At 43.6% G+C, this 20,362-nt stretch overlaps 1 protein-coding gene across 1 annotated transcript in view; it reads right to left on the reverse strand.

The window, feature by feature from the left end:
* The window catches only part of KIF13B (kinesin family member 13B), a 227,320-nt gene that overhangs the window by 18,507 nt on the left and 188,451 nt on the right, over window positions 1-20,362 (reverse strand). The window contains exons 36-37 of the mRNA XM_030555191.1: window positions 11,480-11,597; window positions 10,124-10,257 (exon numbers count right to left, since the gene is read on the reverse strand). Coding sequence (XP_030411051.1) covers window positions 10,124-10,257; window positions 11,480-11,597 — 252 coding nt within the window. The remainder of the gene's footprint in view (window positions 1-10,123; window positions 10,258-11,479; window positions 11,598-20,362) is intronic.

Consider the following 20,362-nt stretch of genomic DNA (forward strand, 5'->3'; position numbering starts at 1 on the left):
CAATTTTGAGGTTGGCCCTTGAGGTCATGGTTAAAGCACACTAACAGGGCATTAATCAGGGAGTTTCCACTGCTGTTGCTTATGCTGCACCTTCTCTGAAGATGGGGATGGACTTCAGCTGCAAGGATTGTCAGTTTGACAGTACTACGTTCACACAACCATTTCAAAAAAGCTACTACAAAATTCTTTACTGGGATATAACATACAATAATAATTTCATTACATGTAAATTAGTCAGTTTGAGAACCTAAGATTTACTTTCATGAGCTACACACATGTATTTAGTGCTAAATTAAATATACATTGTTTCTTGTGCAATTAATTTATTTCATTCCAATTCCAAGCAGAAAGATTAAAAGAGTAATTTGTAACAGGATTTTTTAAAGTTTCAGATTTTTTGAGTTTTACTAGTTTGCTTTAAAAATTAGCTTTACATAATCATTCTAATTAAAACTGTATTTAAAAGGATGATATGGGAAGCTGAATTAGGCAAGAAACTGAAGCCTTAACAACTCAGTCAACAAGAATTAGAGGCATATTAGCGCCGTTGGCCATGAAGGATCTGTTGAGCCGTGTTGATTAAAGCACACAAATTATTATTAGAAACCCTGAAAAAAGCCTTTCAGATATACGTTTAAAAAAGAATTCTATGATGTCAAATTATTTATATTTGATTAGGGGACAGAATTCCTTTTAATCATGCTAAGCATCATGCACATCTATGGCACTACATAAATAATTGTATGCATGCCAGAGAAAGCCTCTCTGGGTGGGTTTCATTAATTGCAGTTCATTATTTTCTAGATTAGTTACTAAACCTGTGTCAGAAGGTCAAAGACAACAATATTGTTAGCTGCTCTCCTCTCCTGTGCCATATCACTGCATTTCTGGAACACAACCAGACAGCAATGAATTATGACATTAGAATACAGAAACTCAGACAAGAGATTCTTCTGACACAAAAATAAGTTTATTTCAGCAATTGCTAACAAAATCTATTCACCTAGGCACTCAGATACTTCTATGGCCCCCCTCATATTAATATCTAGAGAGAGCAAGAAATGAGTCTTCATAAATATTTTAAAACCATTGAATAAGTTCACACTGGTCTGAGAAGTCTATTTGCTACTGCAATGATAAAAGGTATGGACTGCACTTTGATATATACATTGTAAATACCAACACACAATGATACCTTAAAATGCCATTACATGAGCAGTTGAGAGAGACCAAAACGGTCACAACATGAAGAATAAATCTGTCTTATTCAGACTATGGAATCAACAATACGCTAATAAAGAAATAAAGCTTCAATTGCATGCACATAATATAATTAAGCATTTATATAGCTAGAAACTAGAAAGATGCAACCCCCACCCCTTCCTCCTCCACACATGTGGAATTTAAAATAATTAATTCTCCCCATCAACAATAAGGCTGGAAAAAGCCATAAATTCTGCATGTGGCATCACTAACTTGTTTTAAGAATGAACAATGGAAAGTAAAGAGAGTGTCAAGTAATCACAAATGGTTAAAGAATATAGCTGCTTTTTAATTTACAAAATACTGGCAATTAATTTAAAGGCACCAGATTAGTCAGAGAGAATGTGTATTTTCTAACTTAAAAGTATATAAACAGCTTCATCAGCAGCCAATCTTTTAGGTATATAAACAGCTTCATCGGAAGCTGATCTGCTAGTTACATGAAGAATCCTATTATGTCAAATTAATTCAATCTAACTAATTAGAGAGCAGGAAGTTCTTTCAATTATTTTATGTGCTGTCTGAGAAACACACTTGAATACGAGAGCAGATTTCATTAATTGCGGTTCATTATTCTCCAGATTAGTTACTAAACTTGCATCAGAAGGTCAAAGACTGCAATTTTGTCAGCTGTCACCAGCTTCACTGTAATGTCTTTGCGTTTCTGGAACCCAGACAGCTATTGATTACAAACAAAAAATAGAACTGGAAGAGACCATCTTGCTAAGGGAACACATACAAAAATGTATCTTACTTTAAGGCAGATGTCTACTTAAGTAAAAGCATATGTAGGAAATAAGAATCTACTGTTAAGATAATTTTTGATAATTTTCAGAAAAAGTACTCAAAAACTTCTGTTTTTGCTGTAGATTAGTATTAGAGCTTTTCAAATTATGGCTTCATCCAAAGAAAATATGTTGAGCTTTGGGAACACACACTTACCCACTCTGTGAGGCCTGCTTAGTCATGGCGACGGAGAGGTACTCACCTTGTGCAGTAACTAGAGTTTGAGATGGGTGCTCCACTTCAATTATGCTTATACCCCAGACACCTTTGATCGGAGATTTTTGGTAGTAGTGGCCATTTGGCCTGCGCACATGCCCTACACACTGTGGTGTTCTGCACTAAGGACATAAGGGCTGTACTGGCAAACTGACCTCAGTTCCTTCTCCACCAAAGAATCCTGTAGAGAAAACTCGAAAACAAAATGGAGGGACACTCATCTTGAAGAACTCCAATTATTGCACACGGTGAGTAACGTCTCCTCCTTTCAGTAGTGTCCTTAAAGGTGCTTCACTTCAGCTGACTTCAGAGCAGTATCCTCAACAGGAGAAGGGAGCTTCAGAGTCAAGTCCAATACTGAAGAGAAGACTGCATTCCCAAAGACAGCATTTGACCAGAAAGAATGAACCAGTGTGTGGCACTTGGAAAATGTATGTAGTGAAGACCAAGTTGCAGCCTTGCAGATTTCAGCAGTGTGAACAATGTGAAAGAGGTAGAGACAGACCTCATGGAATGGGCTAATACTCTAAGAAGAGGTAAACTGGCATATTCATAAGAAATAATACACCCTGAAATCCATCTGGCAAGTCTCTACATGGAGACTGTGGACATTTGGACCTGTCAGCTATTGACACAAACAGTCTTGGAGACTTTCTTAAATGATCCGGTTCTGCTCAAATAAAAGGCCAACACCCACCTGATGCCTAGGGTATGTAAGGCAGCATCCTTCCTTCTCTGGTGCAGTTTCAGGAAGAAAACTGGGAGATGGATGACTTGATTGATATGAAATTCAAATAATACCTTAGATAGAAGTTTAGGATGTGAATGTGATGAGACTACCTTTCAAGGACACTGTAAAGCAGGTATAGGCAACCTATGGCATGAGTCCAAAAGGTGGCACACGGGCTGATTTTCAGTGGCACTCACGCTACCCTGGTCCTGGTCACCAGTCCGAGGGGGTGGTGGGTGATTCTGCATTTTAATTTAATTTTAAATGAAGCTTCTTAAACATTTTTAAAAACTTATTTACTTTACATACAAATGTTTAGTTATATATTATAGACTTATAGAAAGAGACCTTCTAAAAACGTTAAAATGTATTACTGGCACGTGAAACCTTAAATTAGAGTGAATAAATGAAGACTCGAGACACCACTTCTGAAAGGTTGCCAACCCCTGCTGTAAAGAGGGGATCCAATAATAAAGATCCCATTTCCCGAACTCTTCGAGCAGAAGTGATGGCCATCAAGAAAGCCATTTTCATGGATAGGTGAAGAAGGGAATAGATTTGAAAGGGGATTTCATAAGAAAATTTGAGTATGAAGCTTAAATCCCATACAGGAGTGGGTTCTCTAATATAAGGATAAAGGTTCCTCAATCCCATAATGAATTTTGTCATGGTGAGTGAGCAAACACTGAGAATCTCTCAATTGGGGAATGAAAGACTGAGAACCACCAAGCGAACCCTGACAGAACTCATAGATAATTCTGACTAATTCCAGGAGATACTCAAGGGCAGCAGAATGTGAAGAATGAACGGACAACAGATGTCACTGATCACCATCTGTGGTGAAATCTTTTCCATTTCTGCAAGTAAGTATGATCCATAGATCTTTTCCTACTATTTAATAACATCTGCTATACCTCTGCAGAACAGGAAATCTATTTCTGCGAACCATTCATTAACCAAGCCTGGAGGTGAAGAATTCCCAGGTTGGGACAGATTCTGACTGGTATCTTGGGGGCGGGGGGAAGGTTAGAAATGGAGGAAAGACTCATAGCTGGACACACCAGGAAGAGTACCAGGGTCATCTGGGCCACATTTGAACTATTATTATGACCTTGGCTTTGTCTTGCTTGATCTTGTTTACCACTTTCAGTCTTAGGGCCACTGGAAGAAATGCATACAGAAGGCTTCTCATCCACAAATGAGGAAAGCATCTCCCAGTGAGTGAGGGCCCAAACCCCCTTTCAAGCAAAATAGTTTGCATTTCCTGTTCGTAACTGTGGCAAAGAGATCCACTTTTGGAATTCCTCAAGTCATGAAAATGTGATTGAGAATCCGAGAGTCGAACTCCCATTTGTAGTCCTGGAAGAGGTGCCTGCTGAGGTCATTGGCTTTAGTGTTTGTATGCCCAGGAAGCAGGCTGCTGAAATTAGGACATGGTTGGCTATACACCAGTTCCATAGCCTCACTGCTTCAGCACAAAGAGGAGTATCTCATTCCCCCTGCCAACTGATATAGAACATGCCGACTACACTGTCATGATTTTTGTGGATCTGTTGCGGACTAATGGGTGGAAGTGGATACAGGCATTCCTTACTGCCTTCACCTCCAGGAGATTGATGTGTAACTGTGCCCTGAATGGTATAGATCCCTAAATGAACTCCCCACCTACCAGAGATGCATCTGTCATTATGGTGATGGCTGGGAAGACCTGGATGAATGGAACACCTGCACAAGCATTCTGTAGGCCTTTCCACCCCTTGGGAATCTCATACTTGATAAGGCACTGACACCAGCTTGTTCAGATTGTGTTTGTTCAGGGTATAAACTATCCTTAGCCAGTGCAGGAAATATCAAGGCATGACTTGGCATATTGTGTCACAAAGGTGCAAGTTGTCACATGTCCAAGTAATTGAATGCAATTTCTTTTTAATGTCTGTGGACTGATTTGTATTTTTGAGATAAGGCCTTCCACTTCCTTTCAGAATCTATTAGACTCTATTGTCTAATAGATCTCACTTTCCAATTAGTATCAACAAAAATTTCTGAAGTTTCCCTTTGCTTAATTTCATCTCTCATCTTCTATTTATATCCCCCAGAACTCTCCTAAGAAACCAGTTTCCCTCTTCATTATTTACATTCAAATGCTTGTAGACATATCAGATCTTTACCCTTTATTTTTCCTTTAGTGAAGCTAAACTGGTTTAGATATTTTACTCTTCTCTTGTAAATCAATCCCTCCTGCCTTTTAGTCATTTTTGTTGCTCTTCTCTAATTCCCTCCAATCTGTTGATCGCTTTCTGATAATAACAATTGTGTATTTATACGGCACCCTATTCACTGCACACAATATTCAAGGTGCACTCTGTACCAGAAAGAAGCCCATCAATTCCCTTTTAAGGGATGTATCGGAGATAGCCGTGTTAGTCTGTATGAACTAAAACAAGGAGTCTGGTGGCACCTTAAAGACTAACAGATTTATTTGGGCATAAACTTTCGTGGATAAAAAACCTCACTTCTTCAGATGCATCATTTGAAGTGATGAAACTCCTTTGCAAGGGCCACTGGAATTTCACTATGCCTTTTTTTTTTTTAAAAGCAATATTTTCTAGCTGGCCATTTGCTACCACTGTGGGCATTACACCATTTCCATGATCTTCCTTGCCACTGAACATCAGAGTTTTCTCCTGCCACTGCACCAGCTGGTACTTTTCTAGGTTCGATATAGTTTTCTTCCCTGGCCATATCCTTTTTATTGTGTTTTAGTATTTGGTGGAATGTGCAACACCTCTCACTTCAGTAACATCTGCAGGAGTTAGCAAATTTACCATTTGCCTCTGCCAGATTAAAAAGGGCTTACAGCTGAACACCTGACACTGATCCCTGTAGCACCTCCTGCTCAATACACTGTCATTTATCACTAATGCCTGTGATTTACATTCCTTCAGCCTGCATTTAACACAGGAGATCATGTTCATATCAGGCCCATTACAAATGAAGTGCAAGTAAGATCATGTGAGTTACAATATCATTTACGTTTTCAAAAACAAGTCTTACTCCAACAGTTGATATTTATCTGTTGGTGCAACACAGGAGGAAGCTAGCTCTATAGCTCTACTTCAGTTACTGCTTTTTCTTCTATGTATTGTGGTTCCCAATGGGGATTAGGAAGCTCAGTTCATTTACTGACAGAGCAATGAAGAATATGTGTGTTTCTTATAGACAGCAGGTGACCTGACTTTGTAATGCAGCTGATTTGTTACATTAAGAAAACTAAAAGCATTAAGCTTGTATTAATTTCATTTTATTATATTGATCCAATGGTCTTGGAAAACCTTGGATTGCTCTCCAATATAACCAAATGTTAGAAACTCTGTACCTTCCTATTTATGCATTAGCATTTTATTTATTTTTATAGTCAGAAATAATATTTTCTCACATTCAGGTCCCTGTGCTGCGCCCATCACTGGGGTATCTGAGCACTTCTATTATGCTATAATTTAAATACAAAGCTTCTTTAAACTGCTGGCTTTATATATAGTTAAAAACTACTTCAAACAAATAATGTAACCAACTGATCTTGATCTGTAGGAGGGAGTGCAGACAAGAAACTTGAGTAGGTGTTAGGAAATTGGGACTTCTGAGTTCTAATTCTGACTCTGCCATTGATTCAGTGCAACGTCCGGCTTGTTTAACCGGGGACAAGCTCGAAAATGAATCCAAATTAATTAAAGGTGTGAATTTTAAGTGGATTCGTTGAACTGTGTATACACTCTCATTGAGAATTAAAGTGACCTTAGTTCAGTTTAGTTTAATTTAGCTATTTTATCTTTAATTCTGAATGGGAATGTCCACATGGGGATTTAAGGATGTTTAACCCATTTAAAATTCACACCTTTACTTAACTCAGATTAATGTTCCTGAGTGCCCTTGAGCGTACAAGTCCTTAGGCATCTTTACAAATCTCACTAGGCACCTATTTACATTTTTAGGCACCTAAAATACTTTTAAAAATTTGGCCCTTAACTTTTATTATATCCCCATTTTACAGAGAGGTAAACAAACTGAGATCAGAGTGGTTATCTCCTTGCCACAGCTGTTGTAAAGCACTTCAATACTCTTGAATGAAAGGTAGCGTACAGGTGGAAACATAATTATTAGGACAAAAACTGGGAGTAAACTACGGTTTTTTAAATTTGTTTTCATTATTTTAGGGAGAAAAGACACATTATGCAATGTGACCGCTTAAAGGAACATTCTCATTAAAAAGGTTATTTTTTGAAGACATCCTCATTTGTGTTTATATCATCTAAGATTGTTAAAACAGAAAGAATATTTAATATTTTAATGTGTTTTTCCACCATTTATGCTCTTCACTTCCTTGCTGTATTTCTCTTGGCTTGAACAAAGACAAGAATGTGGTTAATTTTACTTTCTGATTTTCCATTTCTCAGGAAAGTTTGAATCCCTACCACAAAAAGCTTTTCATGGAAGTTAAACAAAATTCATGAAAACATTTCTGAAAGTGCGCGTACGCAGTGTCATTATAACTGTGTCTGTTCCAGGATATTACAGAGACAAGGTGGGTGAGGTAATAGAAGATATTACCTCACCCACCTTGTCTCTCTAGTATACGTCTTTTCACACACTCTCACTACCTGTCCATGCGTATTTTCAAACTAAACCTAAATTTGCTGTTCTAAGCTACCTGAGAGTTTAAGCCTGAAGCACCACATCTGAGGGGACAACAGAGCCCTCCAACTTCAGGGTATGTATACACTGAAAAACAAAACCAATCAACCCTGCATCAGGGAGTCTCAGAACCTGAGTCTATGGACTCAGTCTTGTGGGTTTCATGCTACAGTGCTAAAATAGCTGTGAAAACATTCCTGCTTGGGCTGGAACTCAGATTCTGAATCTCAGTAAGTAGGGTGGGTCTCAGACCTGAGCCAGAACATCTACACTGCTATTTTTAGTGCGGTAGCATGAGCCGGAGTCTGTGGGCTTGTCTACATCAGAAAGTTGCAGCGCTGGTGAGGGAGTTACAGCGCTGCAACTTTGAGAGTGTCCACATCTGCAGGGCATCACCAGCGCTGCAACTCCCTGTTTGCAGCGCTGGCCGTACTCCCGTTTTGTCTCGGGTGTAGAGGATCCAGCGCTGGTGATCCAGCGCTGGTAATGCAATGTAGACACCCACCAGCGCTTTTCTTGACCTCCGTGGAAGGAGGAAGCCTCTGGTAATCAAGCTGGTTTCCTTTCCCGGTTTGCTCTCTCGGTCCCGGAGCCAGCCAGCAAACCGCGGGGAAGGAGACCTGCTTGCTCGGGGTTCCGGGACCGAGAGAGCAAACCGGAACGCCGCGGTTTGCTCTCTCGGTCCCGGAGCCAGCCAGCAAACCGCGGGGAAGGAGACCTGCTTGCTCGGGGTTCCGGGACCGAGAGAGCAAACCGGGAACGCTGCGGTTTGCTCTCTCGGTCCCGGAGCCAGCCAGCAAACCGCGGGGAAGGAGACCTGCTTGCTCGGGGTTCCGGGACCGAGAGAGCAAACCGGGAAAGGAAACCAGCTTCGCCGCGGTTTGCTCTCTCGGTCCCGGAACCCCGAGCAAGCAGGTCTCCTTCCCCGCGGTTTGCTGGCTGGCTCCGGGACCGAGAGAGCAAACCGCGGCGTTCCCGGTTTGCTCTCTCGGTCCCGGAACCCCGAGCAAGCAGGTCTCCTTCCCGCGGTTTGCTGGCTGGCTCCGGGACCGAGAGAGCAAACCGCGGCATTCCCGGTTTGCTCTCTCGGTCCCGGAACCCCGAGCAAGCAGGTCTCCTTCCCCGCGGTTTGCTGGCTGGCTGGCTGGCTCCGGGACCGAGAGAGCAAACCGCGGCGTTCCCGGTTTGCTCTCTCGGTCCCGGAACCCCGAGCAAGCAGGTCTCCTTCCCCGCGGTTTGCTGGCTGGCTCCGGGACCGAGAGAGCAAACCGCGGCGTTCCCGGTTTGCTCTCTCGGTCCCAGAACCCCGAGCAAGCAGGTCTCCTTCCCTGCGGTTTGCTGGCTGGCTCCGGGACCGAGAGAGCAAACTGCGGCGAAGCTGGTTTCCTTTCCCGGTTTGCTCTCTCGGTCCCGGAACCCCCCTTGAAGCCGCCCAACAGCGCTGCAGTGTGGCCACATCTAACACCACTTGCAGCGCTGGTTGCTGTAAGTGTGGCCACTCTGCAGCGCTGGCCCTATACAGCTGTACTAATACAGCTGTAACAACCAGCGCTGCAAAATTTTAGATGTAGACATGGCCGGTAGATCTGGCCACTGAGTGTCGCTACCATGGGATTCGGTTTTTTGCATCATAGAAGTACTCTAACAGACCATAGGCCAAACTGAGCTTCACTGATTTATAGCAACTGAAGATCTGGCTCCAGTTTTTATTTAAAATAAATACATGGAACTCTATTCTTTTCACTCCTGCAAAGCCTCTCATACTACATGAGTCACACACAATGAAGAGGCTCTTTTTTTTTTTTTAAACAACTCCAGCTATTTATATAAAATAAGATAATGCCTATAAAGTGGAAGATCTCACTTTCAACAAGTCTGTCTCTATCTAAAGTAAAGGATAATGTTTTCTGATATTTGACTATGCATTGGTTGCTACCTGGTGCACAAGGGCTGAATCTGGAACAGGTGGAGACTTACACAGCATATGAAAAAGATGAGTTGCAGCTCTGGCCTGTGGAATAGACTGGGATAGAAATAAAAACTGCTGCTCCAAGTACATTGCACAAGTCAGAGGGAAAAGGTGCTAAAGGGTGGGTGATGGGAAATGAAATCAGGAATTAAAAATAGAATTACATTTTCCACTTGGCAATATACAAACAACACTAAGTGCACTTCATAAATTTTACTATTGTTGCTGCAAGTGGTATTACCATAAATCACATTAGTAGTGCATTTGGCACTTTTAAAAAGCCAAGTGGGCTGAGAGTATCAATAAGTTAAAACAGCTCCACTATCTCTGGATACTGTGGAGGGGAAATGTATCACATAAGCTTTTACTATGACTAAAAGCTTGGTTTGCCCTGCAGCAACACACCAAACAGCTTTCTGCCAGCAGTCATTACAACAGTGCTCACCTGTGTGTGTGTGTGTGTGTTTTACCTGCTGGGCAAGAGGAGAGGTCTGCCTGCCCTTTTTCTCATCTCTAGCAGGAAAGAGAGACTTAAGCAGCTTTGGCATCTGAGGCACGAAGGATTTTACTGGATTCAGGTAGGAGACAGCCAGGCTACTGAGTCCTGTCAACAAAGTTTTTTTTTAAAAAGTGTAATCAACAGCTTCAGTTCTTTCACAATAGAACATCTGTGAACCTTCTAATGTTGTAATCAGTCCTAGGGAGGGAGTTGACTAGAGGTCAGAACAACAAAGGACCTGTCAGGACTCCCGTTCCTAGTTCCTGCTCTTCCACTGAATTAGTGTGTGATCTTCAGCAAGTCACAAACTCTCCAAGGCTCAGTTCGCCCTTTTGTAAAACAGGAGTAAGAGCTCCCTCTTTCACATAGGATGCCAAGGCTTAATATACTTACAAGGATTTGGAAACACTAAATGCTTTAAGAATTGCAATAGTAGAATTTAAAAATCCAGAAACAAACAACACAGATGATAAAATATCACTATGCAAGTGCAAAACTTTAACAAGGTTACTTGATTACTAAATCAGACCCTAGAAATAGCAACATGGATTAGAATTAAGTACTCTTGACTGTATCAGTACATAACCAGGGTCATGCAGCTCTCCCAGCTCACACCTGTTCCTTTACTCTACTGCTGTCAGTCTGCTCTCATCCCCCTTGAGAAACACTAGTTATAACCAGTACATAAAAAGAACAGGAGTACTTGTGGAACCTTAGAGACTAACAAATTTATTTCAGCATAAGCTTTTGTGGGCTACAGCTCACTTCTTCAGATGCATAAAAACATAAAAACAGACAACTTTATCACCGCACTCCTCCATTACACATTGGGCTCTATATGCAAAATATCCACCACAATCTGCATTTTCTTTGTTATTTTCTAATACATTGGTAGCTTTGCAGCCTTTGCAATTTTACTTGCATAACATATGGTATACTACTATGCGTCTGAATTGCTTTGTCTGTTATTTAAGAATTTAAGCTTCTGGAGGCAAGGACAGTGTCTTCACAAACAGTGGGCACCACTGAACACTTTGCATACCAGCCAGGGTTTGCAGAGCTGCAGTTTCCCCATAGCAAAGTAAAGAAAGACAACGGTTAAGGCAGATACTCAGGACAGTCAATGTCAAGTTCTTACTGATGCTCAGTGTGTGTTTGCATGGTACAGAGCACAATGGTAGAACTCAATAAGTATTCTTTAAAAAAAAAAAATTTCAACTGTCCATCCAGAGGGACTGCCTCTATTCTCTTTTCTCCTGCAGTTCCAAATAGAACATTTCACTCTAAACTTTCACCATAGCACATATAGCTTTGGGAAAACTGTTACCTGGATCATTGGAATGGTTTTGCTGAGCAGAGCCTGACAAAGATGTATGAGATGGGGTCATCCCACTACCAGAATGTGTTGAAATTTGGGATATATCTTGCTGGCTCTCCCATCGACCCTAGAAGAAAAGTAAGTTTATATTTTCAAAAGTATTGTGCAGAGCATGGGTCTGCTAATACTTATGCAGCATGCCAGCATATGCAACGCTTCGCAGTACGCAGAATGTGCAAAACTAAGGACAGAACCCATACCCCAAAATGTTTTCAGTTGAATTGAATGCCCAATCTCACAAGATGCTGGGCATCGTCAGCTCCCATTGACGCTGACAGACCCCTTTGTCCGCGTACAACCACTGAGGGCTAATTGCAAGAATCACTGAGTGAAATTCTATCATTATGCATAGGTCTGACTAGATGATCATACTGGTACCTTTTAACCCAAAAATCTAGGAAGACTTTGTTGCCTTCTAAAGTAGCATTCAAGACTGGAGTTTGCATGAAAGGGAGGGAGAGCAGGAGATAATGAGAAGAGATGGATGTGGACAGCCTTGATCTTTGGGCTGAAGGGAAAGCTAGTGCATAGGTTCTAGTAGTATGACAGGAGATAAGATCAGCAAGAAATGAAGATGACCTTGCTTGTTGTGTTCTATATGCTGAAAGGAAGAGAGATGGAAGAAAAAGAAACTGGATTATGGCAGATACCCAGCAGTCAAGGAGAAAAGTAATTAGAGAACGAGTTAGTCTTTTAGCCTTGCAGATAGGGATGAAATGTGGAGATACTAAGCAGCAGGATCTAGAGAGGGCTTGCACTAAAGGAAGGAAGATGTTGAAGAGGAAAGATGACTTGCTGTACAGTAAGGGTTCTTAGAGAAGTTCTGTTCACCTGGATCCCATTTAGGGTTGCATGCACCCTATATGCACTTTGGTATGATGTCAGCTCACCACAGACTTGTGTGCACGCCCCCCCCCCCCGACATAAATGGTGGAGCAGGCCCAACTGCTTCAGTTCCTTTGCCAATACAGAACCCTCAAAGCTAAAAGACTCCACAGTAGTGGGAAAGGAGGACAGGTTGTGAAATCCACATGGATACAACATCTCAAAAACCCACAGTTACCACAAGTGACCATTTTATTTTCAAGTTTTTGTCCACATAAATCCCACCCTAGGTTATCAGCTAGCATTTATCGCCCTAAGGAGGCGGGAGCTTGGAGTCCTACTTACATAAAGATTGCAGGATCACCTTACCAAACTGGACACCAGAACTGGTACCTGTAACAGGGTTCTGAATAACAATGTGCACCGAGCCTCTGACAGCCCTGCAAATTTCTGATACAGAAATATTCCTCAAGTATGCCAGCGAGGTTGCTTGGGCCCTAGTAGATCATGATTTAATGTGAGATGTTGGGGCTAATTTATTTAGGTAAGAGGAGATTTTAGTTCAGGCATGATAGCTAGGTCTCCAGAAATCGTAAATCCAGACAGTACTGAAGAAGGTGCTACTGAGGAAAGGAGTACCATAGAGATCAAGGCCAGTGAGGGTCTCATTTCTCACATCAGTGAGAACACCATCACTGCAGATGGTAATGAGGTAGCCGGTACCAATATAGAAAGGTTGATGCCAGAGCTCAGTTGCCATGGTGCCTGTGCCAAAGAGCATGCATCAGGCAGTAGGACTGATCCAGCTTGCAGGTCAGGCTTTGAAGAAGGAACTGTGCTTTGATAGTACCAGGAAAGGTGATTTGGGTCTTAGAATAGTGCTCATTTCTTCCAGTCAGCAGGAGCAACTGACCCACGGAGGTCTGTACTGATCATTTGCTACCTCTAGACAAGGTCTGAGGCCTTTTGGTAGCTATGGAGACACAGGTACCAGGGACAGCTCATCAGAGCATTGGCCAAATGCAGTTTATGAATAGTTGAATCATCTTTCAACTCAGGATTCCCTGGGTCAGAAGTGCCCTTCATTGATTTGTCAGTTTTGGACACGAGGCAAGATTAATCAGGACGACTATGACCCACTGACTTTGAGGTGCCAGCAAGCCATCCAAGAGGAGATATTCTAGGGAAGGTGGAGCTAACTCTAATGGTTAGAGTTAAGAGATGTATTGACAACAGAACAGATCAGTATAGAGTGAATAACAGAACCCAAGGGACCAAATAATATTCCCCAAAGAGTACAGAGGTAAAAGGAGGGGGGAAAAGAACTGTCAACTGTCAATGGAAGGCAAAAGAACTATACAATATGAATATAAACTTGTTCAGTGACCAAAAGCTATTTAGAGATTTGTGCCATGGACAGAAAAAATGCAAGAATATATTATATATTAATTTGATGCGGTTTCCAAGTTTCATGTATGTTTATTAAGACATGGCTCTCACTTGTTTTGTACATTTACTGACTGAAACATCTAAATTTGTAACTAATGCCAACTGGTTAGAGTCAGGGCAATGAAACTTTAGTTTCCATCAAGAAAGGTGGCAGGGGAAGGGAAAAGTGCTTATACATCCTTTGTCTGAAGGAGCTGTAGCTCCATGTACACTGTACATGGTGTGACAAAGTTCCTCCTCTATCTTGGTGGGTCCTGTGCTTACTGGTGGATTTGTTCACCTCAGAGATTCACCATGTGGGTCAGGGAAGAGCCCAGAGACCTTCCCCTTTGGTAGAACCCACAGTCCAGGTCAATTTTTCCTGTGTCTGATCAGGAGTTGGGAGGTTTGGGGGGAACCCGGGCCCACCCTCTACTCTGGGTTCCAGCCCAGGGCCTGGTGGACTGGTTAGAGTGCCTCCTGGAACAGCTGCGTGACATCTACAACTCCCTGGGCTACTTCCAAATGGCCTCCTCCCAACACCTTCTTTATCCTCACCACAGGATCTTTCTCCTGGTGTCTGATAATGCTTGTACTCTTCAATTCTCCAGCAGCACGCCTCCCCACTTTCAGCTCCTAGTACTTCTTGCTCCCAGCTCCTCGCAGGCACACTACAAACTGAAGTGAGGTCCTTTTTAAACTCAGGATCCCTGATTAGCCAGCCTGTCCTAATTGATTCTAGCAGTTTCTTCTTAATGGGCTCCAGGTGTTCTAATTAGCCTGCCTGCCTTAATTGGTTCCAGCAAGTTCCTTCTTCTGGAACTGCCCCTGTAACCTTACCCAGGGAAAAGGGATCTACTTATTCTGAGACTAATATATCTGCCTTCTAACATTCTCCTGTATCCATCTGGCCTGACCCTGTCACAATAGTCACTGCCAAATGACTAAACACCAAGGTCAACAGACTTAATTTAGCAAAGACTCCTGTGGCACCTTATAGACTAACAGACGTTTTGGAGCATGAGCTTTCGTGGGTGAATACCCACTTCGTCAGATGCATGTAGTGGAAATTTCCAAGGGCAGGTATATATATGCAGGCAAGCTAGAGATAATGAGGTTAGTTCATTCAGGGAGGATGAGGCCCCGTTCTAGCAGTTGAGGTGTGAAAAACAAGGGAGAAGAAACTGGTTCTGTAGTTGGCAAGCCATTCACAGTCTTTGTTTAATCCTGAGCTGATGGTGTCAAATTTGCAGATGAACTGAAGCTCAGCAGTTTCTCTTTGGAGTCTGGTCCTGAAGTTTTTTTGCTGCAGGATGGCCACCTTAAGGTCTGCTATAGTGTGGCCAGGGAGGTTGAAGTGTTCTCCTACAGGTTTTTGTATATTGCCATTCCTAATATCTGATTTGTGTCCGTTTATCCTTTTCCGTAGCGACTGTCCAGTTTGGCCGATGTACATAGCAGAGGGGCATTGCTGGCATATATTACATTGGTGGACGTGCAGGTGAATGAACCGGTGATGGTATGGCTGATCTGCTTAGGTCCTGTGATGGTGTCGCTGGTGTAGATATGTGGGCAGAGTTGGCATTGAGGTTTGTTGCATGGATTGGTTCCTGAGCTAGAGTTCCTATGGTGCGGTGTGCAGTTACTGGTGAGAATATGTTTCAGGTTGGCAGGTTGCCTGTGGGCGAGGACTGGCCTGCCACCCAAGGCCTGTGAAAGTGTGGGATCGTTGTCCAGGATGGGTTGTAGATCCCTGATGATGCATTGGAGGGGTTTTAGCTGGGGATTGTAAGTGATGGCCAATGGAGTCCTGTTGGTTTCTTTCTTGGGTTTGTCTTGCAGTAGGAGGCTTCTGGGTACCCGTCTGGCTCTGTTGATCTGTTTCCTTGCTTCCTCGTGCAGGTATTGTAGTTTTGAGAATGCTTGGTGGAGATTTTGTAGGTGTTGGTCTCTGTCTGAGGGGTTAGAGCGGATGCGATTGTACCTCAGTGCTTGGTGGCAGACAACGGATCGTGTGATGTGCCCGGGATGGAAGCTGGAGGCATGAAGGTAGGCATAGCAGTTGGTAGGTTTTCAGTATAGGGTGGTGTTAATGTGACCATCACTTATTTGCACCGTGGTGTCTAGGAAGTGGACCTCCCGTGTAGATTGGTCCAGGCTGAGGTTGATGGTGGGGTGGAAGCTGTTGAAATTGTGGTGGAATTTTTCCAGAGAGTCTCCTTCCCGTGGGTCCAGATGATGAAGATGTCATCAATGTAGCATAGGTAGAGAAGGGGCGTGAGTGGACGAGAGCCGAGGAAGCGTTGTTCCAGGTCGGCCATAAAAATATTGGCATATTGTGGGGCCATGCGGGTGCCCATAGCAGTGCCACTGATCTGGAGATATATATTGTCATCAAATTTGAAATAGTTGTGTGCGAGGATAAAGGCACAGAGCTCAGCAGCCAGTTGTGCTGTGGCATCATCAGGGATACTGTTCCTGACAGCTTGTATTCCATCTGTGTGGGGTATGTTCGTATAGAGAGCCTCTACGTCCATGGTGGCTAGGATGGTGTTTTCTGGAAGGTCATCAATGCATTGTAGTTTCCTCAGGAAATCAGTGGTGTCATGGAGATAGCTGGGAGTGCTGATGGCATAGGGTCTGAGTAGAGAGTCCACCTATCCAGACAGTCCTTCAGTGAGAGTGCCAATGCCCGAGACGATGGGGCGTCCAGGATTTCCGGGTTTGCGGATCTTGGGTAGTAGATAGAATAACCCTGGTCGGGTCTCTAAGGGTATGTTGATTTGTTCCGGTGTTAGTGTAGGAAGTGTCCTGAGTAGATGTTGCAGTTTCTTAGTGTATTCCTCAGTGGGATCTGAGGGAAGTGGCCTGTAGAATTTGGTGTTGGAGAGTAGTCTGGCGGCCTCCTTTTGGTAGTCAGACCTGTTCATGATGACAACAGCACCTCCTTTATCAGCCTCTTTGATGATAATGTCAGAGTGCTTTCTGAGGCTGTGGATGGCATTGCGTTCTGCACGACTTAGGTTATGAGGCAAGCTATGTTGTTGTTCCACAATTTCTGCCTGTGCACGTCAGGGGAAGCATTCAATGTATAGGACCAGATTGTTATTTCGACCCTCAGGAGGAGTCCATGTGGATTTCTTCTTCTTGTGCTGTTGGTGGGAGGGTGTCTGTGTATCAGTGCGCTGTTCAGTGTTGTCCTGAAAATATTCTTTGAGTCGGAGACGGCGAAAGTAGGCTTTCAGATCGCCGCAGAACTGTATCATGTTGGTGGGGGTGGCAGGGCAGAAAGAGAGTCCCCGAGATAGGACAGACTTTTCTTCTGGGCTGAGTGTGTACTTGGATAGATTGACGATATTGCTGGGTGGGTTGAGGGTACCACGGTTGTGGCCCCATGTGGCAGGTAGGAGTTTAGACAGCTTACAGTCCTTTTTCCTTTGCAGAGAGGTGAAGTGAGTAATGTAGATCTCCTGTCTTATTTTAGTGGATCTCCTGTCTTATTTCACAGGCCTTGGATGGCAGGCCAGTCCTTGCTCACAGGCAACCTGCCAACCTGAAACATATTCTCACCAGTAACTGCATACTGCACCATAGGAATTCTAGCTCAGGAACCAATCCATGCAACAAACCTCAATGCCAACTCTGCCCACATATCTACACCAGCGACACCATCACAGGACCTAAGCAGATCAGCCATACCATCACCGGTTCATTCACCTGCACGTCCACCAATGTAATATATGCCACCATATGCCAGCAATGCCCCTCTGCTATGTACATCGGCCAAACTGGACAGTCACTACGGAAAAGGATAAATGGACACAAATCAGATATTAGGAATGGCAATATACAAAAACCTGTAGGAGAACACTTCAACCTCCCTGGCCACACTATAGCAGACCTTAAGGTGGCCATCCTGCAGCAAAAAAACTTCAGGACCAGACTCCAAAGAGAAACTGCTGAGCTTCAGTTCATCTGCAAATTTGACACCATCAGCTCAGGATTAAACAAAGACTGTGAATGGCTTGCCAACTACAGAACCAGTTTCTTCTCCCTTGGTTTTCACATCTCAACTGCTAGAATGGGGCCTCATCCTCCCTCACTGAACTAACCTCATTATCTCTAGCTTGCCTGCATATATATACCTGCCCCTGGAAATTTCCACTACATGCATCTGACGAAGTGGGTATTCACCCACGAAAGCTCATGCTCCAAAACATCTGTTAGTCTATAAGGTGCCACAGGATTCTTTGCTGCTTTTACAGATCCAGACTAACACGGCTATCCCTCTGATACGAGACTTAATTTAGCAAATCAAAAATGGCCACTGGAAGAACACATGTTCCCTGCCATGTTTTGATACAAGGTTGTTTCTAAAATGTCCCACTGATTTCTGGAATATTTTCCCACTGCTTGCTTTCTTCTTTGCTGGTACTTGACAATGTAGCACTCTATCCTCCAGAAAGAATTCTAAGCAGCTTATTTGGAGTCAGCCCCAATGTGCACAGGAGTTATCATTCCCTAAAAGTGTTCTCTAGGCTTCACTAGCCTCAGCTATTTTTTCCAGTTGGCAGGCTGTTAAAATGCTGCCACTAGACCACAGAAATGAAAGCTTTAGTGTCTCATCTATCCAAGGCTTTTAGAAAGAACTTGATGAAAAAGTAGTCACTGTTTTTAAGTACTACCATAGCCCATTCCTATCCCTGTCTGCTGTAATAAATAGGAGAGTGCACTAATTTGCATTGATCTACTTTGATACAACCTAGAGAACTATCACTGGTGCCAGTTGGGGGTTAGGCTCAAGTGGCCCTGCCTTCCCATATGCCTTTGAGATACAACACAGGCAGCAGCTTCCCACAGATTTCAAAGGGAGACAGACATGACCAGGACAGAACGAATATCATTAACAACATATTTTAGGGCCGATTTGTAAAGAATTTTATCACTGTGTGGTTATAATCGGAGGAATGAATCAGACTCCATATTTGGTCCCTCTCATTGACTCCATATCTAGTTTGCTCAATTTACAAGACAAAAAAACCCAGAGTTAACAGCTGGTGCAAGTGACTTGGGATCTAAAAATCCAGATGTATCTTATATCGCCAGTGAAAGATTCTAAAATCATTAACTCATCTGGCACTTGTATTGATGTGTAAGCTAAAATAGAATTCTTCTCTCTCCCCAAAAACCATATCAGCTCTGTAGTAGAAAATTGGCTTGTCCTCTCTAAAGTAAGCAGATGTAATTCAAAGACAGAGATAGGACCAAATGCAGCTCTGTTATCAGGGTATAAAGTTGAAGTAACTATTGTCTTCTGATGTTAGGACAGTGGTGTCTCCCTCCTCCCTATCCCTACTGGATGGCTTAATTCTATAATGCATCGTTAAAAAAATATGAAGCCCACAAGTGTCTGTTTTTTGACTGGAACACCTGGTCGAAAAGGGACCCTGGCAGCTCCGGTCAGCACCGCTGACTGGGCCGCCAGCAGGTCCAGCTGCTAGGCGGGGGGGGGGGGGGGGAGATGGGCCGCCATACACTGACCCCGCCCCAAGCACCAGCTCTGAACTCCCATTGGCTGCGCAGTGACTATGGCAGGCGAGAGCAGCACGTGAAACCTCTTGTCCCCCCACCTACTAGCGGCAGATCTGCTCGCTGCTTCTGCGGCATGCGCAACGCGGTGTCAGGACAGGCAGGCAGCCTGCCTTATGCTCCCCCCCCCTCCCCCGCTGACCAAGAACTGCCCCAGGTAAGCCCGCGCCCCAACCCCGATCCCCAACCCCCTGCCCCAGCCCTGAACACCCCCCACCCCTCCATCTCAAAGTCCTCATCCCCAGGCCTAGCCCAGAGCCCGCCCCCACAGCCCAGAGCCCTCACACACAAACCCCAGCCCCGAGCTCCACCCCTGCAACCTAGATCCCCCTCCTGCACCTCAAACCCCTCATCTCTGGCCCCATCCCAGAGTCCGCACCCCCTCCTGCATCCCAAGCCCCTACCCCAGCCCAATGAAAGTGAGTGAGGGTGGGGGAGAGCAAGCCATCGGGATACTAAAAATGAAAGACTATTCCATGGAAATCTTACAGAATCTCAGAGGTTAGATGTAGAAAAGACCTGTGATGTCTTCTAATTCATTGCCCAGCTGCTATTACAGGATTGTAACACATTTGCTTGTTTCATGTCCATCTAGTTAGTTTCAACTCGTAAGAGGAGGCCTGTGGATCACTTCACCATGTCACAAGTTACACATTTCTACGAAATTATGAAACAGCTCTACCTGAACAGCTGGAGCTTTGTGACAACATAAAAAGAAACAAAGATGTATCCAACAGGCTCAGTCTCCTCTCAGTTACAAGAGTTTCATGTTGATATAACACTGCTGTTTTCGATTGAGTTACTCATTGGCATCAGTGTAGCATGAACGCACAGATGAACATAATTTGTTGGGGAAGAGTCTAGATGGCTTTTGTAAAGGGAAATCATGCCTCACCAATCTATCAGAATTCTTTGAGGGGGTCAAACACACACGTACAAAAGGGTGAGCCAGCGGATATAGTGTACTTGGACTTTTCAGAAGGACTTTGA

This window comes from Gopherus evgoodei, chromosome 3 (assembly GCF_007399415.2).
Source record: "Gopherus evgoodei ecotype Sinaloan lineage chromosome 3, rGopEvg1_v1.p, whole genome shotgun sequence".
Taxonomy (NCBI): Eukaryota; Metazoa; Chordata; order Testudines; family Testudinidae; genus Gopherus; species Gopherus evgoodei.